The 7939-nt window shown below is 45.9% G+C and overlaps 1 protein-coding gene across 1 annotated transcript in view; it reads left to right on the forward strand.

Moving 5' to 3' along the window:
* The window catches only part of POLDIP3 (polymerase (DNA-directed), delta interacting protein 3), a 38157-nt gene that overhangs the window by 6435 nt on the left and 23783 nt on the right, over positions 1-7939 (forward strand). Inside the window, exons 5-7 of the mRNA XM_009895266.1 lie at positions 93-197; positions 633-713; positions 2671-2786. Coding sequence (XP_009893568.1) covers positions 93-197; positions 633-713; positions 2671-2786 — 302 coding nt within the window. The remainder of the gene's footprint in view (positions 1-92; positions 198-632; positions 714-2670; positions 2787-7939) is intronic.

A 7939-nucleotide genomic window follows, 5' to 3' on the forward strand; every position in this document is an offset into this window, starting at 1 on the left:
ATGCAGATGTGGTTTCAGTACTTGCTTTCCATACTATACCTCTCATTTCACTGTGATTGCTGCTGTAATCAGCTGTTGTCATTGCATTACAGAAGCTGTTTGAAGCCTGCGAGAAAGATATAGAGCAGAGGACAGCTGACATATTTGAAGTTCTTGACGTTCGATCTTTGAGTGACGCTATGACCAACAACAAACAGGTACTTTATGTTTCTGTGTAACTGGACCCAGGCAGTGGGATAAAAGGGCCATGTGCATCTGCTATTCATTTAGAACTTAGCTTCTGCTAGGGACACTGCTCAAAATATATTGGCAATGACAGTGGGGATAACTTCTGAGCTGAGAGGGATGAAGGTGTGGAAAGCTGAGCTCCAACAACCTTTCTATGTCCCACGATACACAGACATACACTGTATGTCTGAATTGTCCAGATGGCTGAGGCACATATACAAGTGCAGAACGCATTTTCCAGGCCTGTGTTACTTTTACGGGACCTTCCTCCAAAGCCTGAAATGGGTGGCTTCTCCATTGCCAATTGACATAATCTGAGAAATGAAAATTCCCAGTGCTCAGCAACTGCAGTGCTGGAGACACCACATGCTAACAGTCTGCTTTGTGCCGTGCTTGGTTTGTAGGAGATGATGCCAGAAATAAGGAATCTCTTCAGATATTCCTATTACAAAAACGACACAGAGTTTTACAGCAAAATTATCATGGTAAGTAAAGCTACAGCCCAGGAACGTGGTGGGGGCGTGGGGGTGGGTCTCCATTTTCTGGCATGTCTGTGCAGCTCGGTATTTAAAAAAATGGGAGGTCTCCCTTCTGCTTGGGGTCGTTTTCCCCTTGTGGTGAGGGCCCTCCAGCCCATATACTCCCAAAATACCCTCACAGGTGTGCATAGAGGTACATGTAACCTTATAAGGGAGATACAAAGCTGCACCAGGAGCAGTGGGGAGCAGCAGGACAGGCAGGGCAGTGTCCTTACCAACAAGGGCACAGTCCTACCGCACCCAAGCAAGGTGCAAAAAGCAGGGCCGGTGGTGGTGATGGGGGTCAGCCACAGACTGGTGATCACCAGGCAAACCCACAGTGACCAGGCAGGTCAAGACCAAGCTGGGAAGTTGATCTGTGGGTCAGCAAGGCTGGGCACGGGCATCCCAGCATCACGGGCAAGCACCCAGCCACCACTAAGCTTGAATCAGCTCCTGGACCAAGTGGTGGAGGGTTTGTGGGGGGAGATGAGGCTTCTCATAGCTCCTTCTCACACCACCTTTTCTGCCAGCTTAGCTGTTTTTGCAGCAGTCGAATCCAAGGCTATATGGCCATGCTATATCAGAGCTGACCTTGAACACAAGCAGCCAAACCTGTGGGGAGGCAGGGGAAAGCTTGCAGAGGCTGTTGCTGTGCACAGAGCCCTGATACTTGCTATCCAGATGGATTATAGTCTAGTGGGGTTTTTTCTGGGAAATATAGGTATATGTCATACATATCACATATATATGAAGCTTCCAAAGAGCAGCTTCCTCCTTTGCCAGCTTGCTGGGCCTTTCCAAAAGCTCAGTCTTATCAAGCTCTTTGCAGACCTCTCTGTGAGGAAACAGAGACAGTTGCTAGATGCTGGAACAGTCCAGAAGCCAGCACTTAGCAAATAAAAGGACCTTTAAAGGGACCCTGGGACCCCTGCCTGTCCCCCTCAAATGGTACCATCAGCTTTGACAAATGAAGTTCTTCAGTGCTTAGTTCATGTGGAGCAGCTGCACAGAACAAGAGCAGGGAGGCAATGTGACATTACATTTAGGATGAGAGGAAATGGGTTCAAGTTATGTCAAACGAGGCTTAGATTGGATATTAGGAAAAATTTTTTCACTGAAAGCGTTATTAAACATTGGAATAGTCTGCCCAGGGAGGTGGTGGATTCACCATCCCTGGAGGTACTTGGGGACATGGTTTAGAAGTGGTTTTGTCAGGGTAGGTTAATGGTTGGACTTGATGATCTTAAAGGTCCCTTCCAACCTCAGTAATTCTATGATTCTATGATTCTATACATCAACATAACATTACAAAGCTTTGAAAACTGTTCTCATTTGATTTTCAGCAAGCTGGCATTGACCCAAAACTTGCCATTCAAAGGCAGTTTGCACTGCAGTGCTGCAGAATTTATTGCTTGCTGCTTCTTCAGGAGCCACCGGTTAAAGCTGTGTGGAACATACAGGAAAGCCCGATCCAATATTTAGACCATGTGGACAAGAAAGACTGTGAGCACTGGAGAAAAGTAGCATTTCTGTGGCCCATAATGAAACATGGGGAACAAGTCATTGTGAAAGGTGTAGTCTGGGATGAAAAGTAACATGACTTCAGAGTTGAGCTACTCGCTTATATGGCCACAAGAAGATGAAACAACTGCTGCACAATATGCTGCTTTTCTTTCTCCCATGACTGCCTGCTTTTTAGAGCTAGTACGTCAGATGCTCCTAGCTTGGAACACCTAGGATAAATAATTACTTACAAACATGTATTAAAAATTTAAGATGTTTGCCTCAGCAGCATGTGTACATTTTATGTAACATTTGTTCCTCGCTGTCTCTAATCAGCATTTGTGTGGAAAGAGAATCTGTGTTTCCAGCCTACCTTACGTGCTCTTCACAAAAGCTTATGACATTGTCACATAATCAGGGGGATCTCAGCCACTATGTGGAGCTACTTGCCTCCTCACCAACAGTAGCAGGACTAACGCTTTGCGGGACCCCTAACAGCAATGGTATCACTGCCTTCCCCTGCATCTATAGCAGGTACACAAACTGCAGGCATATGCTTTCTGCTAATGAATAAGCAGGGAGGATGAAGATGGCCTGCTGGGAAATGGGCATCCTTCTTGGGTAAAAATGTACTTAGCTGAGAAGGAGAACAAGGAACTAAAAGACATGTTGACAAAGGCTATGACAGACTTTCAGAAGACAGATTTGAGTAGGTATGTGTACCCAGACACAGACACTGATGCCCACTCTTACATGCCAAAAGGCCACTCGTCTCCACACAAATGCCACCTGCCTGTTAGTACTCAGCTCCTTTCCCACATCTGTACAATTTACTGCTCGATAGCCCTTCAGCTACATACCTGCCACAGCTCTTAATCAAAGTGCTCTAAAAGTTGTGTTTCACAGCATAAGAGGGATGCAGTGAGGCAAATGCATGTTTATGTGCTCGTGTGACAAAATATTCAGTGACAATCTTGAGATTTGCCAAATAAAAAAGACTGAAAATCTTGCTGTGTGCCTACTGAGTCCTTTTCTCCAGTTCTGCTTTCTAGTCCAGCCGTGTCCTTGGCTGCACAAACTCCCTGGCATTTTCTCGAGGGCTCCCAGAAAGAAAGGCAAAATTCTGTGCAGCTCTCTGCAAGGAAATTGCTCTGCTTCTCTCAGGAATCCACTATTCTGTGAGCATGTTGCAGGTCACTGACAACATGAGCTGGGATCCAGGTATGAGCAAGAAAATTGGCTTTTAGGAAACCAGAGTATTCTGGGAAACTGACTGTAAAAGACCTTTACTGGAAATATTTATCGTGGAATGGAGCAGGTGAATTAAAATTACATATGCACCATATTTCCTACAAATTCTGTACAAAGAAAGAACCACAATAGTCAGTTTTTCATACCTTGTAAGGTGTTGCAGACTAAGGTGGGCAGTGCATTAATGTTTCATCTTGTCCAGGCTTTAGAAGGTAAATGACAGCGAAGTTGTCCAGTACCAGGAAGCAGGAGCTTCAGCACGACCCTGAGCCAAATGCCATGTGATTACATAGGTGTAATAGTACATATATGGCAAGCTGCCACGCTCAATTTGTTACCTGCTTAGAAACTTTTTAGCCTAATTTTTAACACCCTGTGGCTCCTTGAGTCAGTCTGGTCCTGTTCTGCGGATCAGCTTTATCTCTGAAGCTCATCGCTTCTACAGCTTCTCATGTACGGTGTTAGGCTAAAACACCCAAGTTACAAAGCTTTATATTTCAAAGGCTGATTAAAAAACCTCCAGAAGGCTACAAGTATTGCTGCATCCTTTCTAGCAGGCTTCACACACACTTCCTAATCTCTCTTAACAGCAGGAGCAGACTTTTTGCTCTGTCTGTACAGCACCTAGCAGAATCCAGCAGACCTGGGCTCTGAGGTACTGCTGAAACATCTTTTCCCTGTTACATACGCTCAGCTGATCCCAAAGGAACAACAACTTCCCCCTCGCTGCACAAGGTGTCATTTGGCCTAGAGTGCAGCAGCCCCAAAACAGCGAATGGGCTTCCTGTGCAGCTACAGGATTTGCAACCGCTCACAACCGACCAGGTACTTCATTCATCAGCAACAAAGGTCCACCGACTGCCGCGAAGTCTCTTTGTGTGTGAAATTGCCAGATTCTCATATCTCTGTGTGTGTGTGAGATTGCCAGACTCTCATGCCTCCTGGTGCAAAGGACATCTAGCCCGGGATTCAGTACAACCTCTTTTCTCAGTTCTTGGTGTTTGAGGGTGAGATTTCACCCGGACTGAACATCCAGTGCACCGGTGTGTTGAGTTAGGCCACACATTTGGTGTGGGTTGCGTTCCTTAAACCACTCCCACCAGCAAAACAAGATGTGGGATTTGAGTATCAAATGTCTCAGCTAAGTCTAAGCACTTTGGAGCAATCAGCAAAACACAATTGTTCTAGGGAGGTCGCTGGGAGCAGGGATAACGTTGTGGCTGCTGTGCTGTCTTGAGATTGCCTGAAGCCTCCAAACAAGAACATCCCTGAAGAACAGGTTGAGTCACACAGATACATCCTGCCTTCCTCCATATTGTACAGGATGCAATCATGAAACAACCTAGAGTTTTTTCCCTTCCTTCTTTGGCTCTATGGCATCTTTAAAAGACTTGAAGAAATGCTACTGCTACTGCTGAATCGTTGTTCTCCCACAACTTTTTCCACTATGTACCTCCTGGGGACAAGCAGACTCTTCCATGGCCTGAGATGTGTACTCTATGTCCCACCACCTCCTCCCCTCCCTTTCCATCAGTCAACACAACCATGCAAGACCCTCCCCGTCACTTGGTCTCATTTGCTGTCTAAACCAAGCTAACACAGTTCTGACCTAGACTTTGTTCAAATCTCAGTGGAGACCCTGAGATCCTTTCCCTGCTCATAGATTCTTCATCCAGATGAAGGGAGACAAGTCTACCCATATCTCTACACCTTACATTTCAGAGATGGATGGCAAACGGTGGGAGTCTATGTTTGCTCATCCCTGCCAGAGACAACATCTCCTGCAAGATGAGCTCTGTACAAATGGATTCACACAGCCAAGTGGGCTAGTTCCTCTACCTGGTATCTGGAAAGGATTCTTCTGTGTTACCCTATCATCCTACCAGTGATGCAGGATTACCCTGGAGCTGAGACACAATGGCTTTTCTTCAGCTCTGTAGGATGCCATTAGTTGCTGTCTCAGTCCTTCAGACTTTGGTGGGAGATCTGTCTGTCTGCTCCCACCAAAGACCCAGACCTGGTGTTCTCCCCTTCTGCTCTCCTCACTGTCTGGAGGGGGAGAAAGAGCCTGTTCCCAGTGAAATTTTAAAATATCACTCATATCCTGGCAGAGACATTGACTGAAACATCAGCAGCACACTCAATGCTCCACTTCTGTCACCCAACACTACAGCTTGTCTAAGAAAAGAGTTTGTCTAGTATCCTCACTGAACTGAGAGAGGTAAAGGTTAGACTGTACCGCTGAGACATAGTTCAGAAGAATAGCATAAACAACGCAGCAGGCTGTGGCCTCCCTCATTTTCTGGGGTGTTCCTGAGAGCTCTCTCTTCAGGCCACTGTATGGACATGGTTATTCACTTTACATGCGACTAAACTGCAAGGCCAGATGGGACAGGTAAGTGGGAAGTATACTGTGTTTGGCTTCTCCTGCCTCTCCTGCACAAGGGTGTCACTTGTTCTGACTCTCACAATCCCTGATCCTGCTCTGCAGCACCAACGTCCCATAACTTCAATGACCCTCAGTGCTTCTGGTGAACTGATCTTACACTGCATTAGACAAGTAATTTGGAAGAGACACAGACAATGTCTGAGGTCTCAACCTTGTGCATAGCTGGCACCTATTGCTCCACAACCCAAAGAGCCCCAATATCTGGAGGGCAGGATATCTTCTGTCAGAGGATAAGTATGCCAGCAATTATAATCCACAGATATCTGCTTAGCTGTTAGCTGTGTTTTGACCTTTTTCCTCTCTGTGATGTACTTTCATTTATTTCACACATGCAGGAAGCTTTCGTGAGAGAACAGATGGGCCAGTGAGCCAGGGGATTTGTCTCTTGTCTCTTAGTCTCTCTCACTTTCTAACAGCTGCAAAGGACCAAGGTTCAACGGCTCAGACACATGGAGAGAGACAGGGCAAACAGATGCTTTGGCTTTGAGCAAGTCTCCTGCACATAGCAAGAAAGCAATGGGACCAAGAACGCAGGAGGCTCAGCTCTTGGAAGAAGGAGCACACCAGCCTTGTGATTATCCAGTGGAGCCCATCTAGACCATTAGAAGTACCTGGTCGGTGCTTTTAGTAGTGCCCTTAGGGTCTCATGGCTTTTGGGGGTTTGAGTTTGGGTTTGGTTTTTTTTTTTGGTGTAAAAAGTCATTTTGATAATACTGAAACCTAGAGGTTGCAAGGGGGATTGTCCTCTCTTAGTTCTCCCAGAGCAAATACTTTGTAGACATAGGAGAAGCTCCAGCCCCACCACTATGCCTTCCCCTCAGAGGGAGAAAGCCTGGCCCCAGACACAGTCACCACCACAACTAGCCAGCACCATGGTATTTTTTTCTTGCAACAACACATAATTAGTACTTGGATTATATCAGTAACTTTGCTTTAGAAGGTTTGTCACGTTTGAAAGCGATAGCCAGGCTCTGGTTAAATGCATGGAGACGCGTCCCAAGTGCTCATTTTCCAGAAGGGTACCTGGGAAGGCAAAGAGCAGCTATTTCGCCAAATTGTTTCCGTAAAAATTCCTCACAACAGACTCCTGTGAGAATAAAGATCACTCAAATACCAACATGGGTAATTTTCAAGGAATGACTGAGCTGTTGACCTGAGGAACAATGTGAGATCTTTCATAGCTGAAATGTTTCAAGCAATTTAGTTTTCTGCAAGAGTTTGTCTTAGGGCACTGTGTCCTGATTTGAGGCAAAACAGGACCAATTTTGTTCAGTAACTTCTTAGTTAGGCCTCTTCTAACTACTGAAATCAACAGCATATTGTGCAGAAACTGTTGGCTCTCAGAGTAATAAGAGACCTATGTTTATAGTTGATGCCAAGGAATGGTATGCAGAGAGTCCCTTGCTTATACTTATTGCTATAACACCCAAGGGCAGCTGACTTGGTTATTTGCCCCGTTGGAGGGTCAGAAGCAGAAAAGCGTAGAGGGGTCCCACCTGTGCGGAGGAGCGGACAGGACAGGTGACCCAAAACTGACCAGTGGGGTATTCCCTCCCATCTGCCTCATGCTCAGTATAAAAGCTGAGGGATCAAAGGGTCAGCTCTCTTTCTTCAATGGCCGGTGTCCGAGGAGGACTCTGTCTGTTCCCTCTGCCTTTGATGATCCTGATCCTGAATCCAGATCCGGAATCCAGTTCCTGTCCATCACTGAGTCCAGTCTGGGACTTCCCCAGTGCCAACCGGTGATGTGACTGTCATCCTGGGAACTTGATACAGTTTTGTATATATTTCATTATTTTATCTTTATTTTATTATTAATATTTCTTTAAAGTAGTTTAGTTCCTTCTAAACTCATAAGTCTCTTTCTCCCTCCTCTGCCTCTCTCTTTGAAGAGAGGTAGGGGGGAGTGTCTGTCACTCACACAGCGGATGGTTCTGCCCAAACCACGACAGGATCTTTAGGAGGAAAAATAAAAAATGAATAGGAA

This window comes from Charadrius vociferus, unplaced genomic scaffold (genome assembly GCF_000708025.1).
Source record: "Charadrius vociferus isolate BGI_N301 unplaced genomic scaffold, ASM70802v2 scaffold251, whole genome shotgun sequence".
Taxonomy (NCBI): domain Eukaryota; kingdom Metazoa; phylum Chordata; class Aves; order Charadriiformes; family Charadriidae; genus Charadrius; species Charadrius vociferus.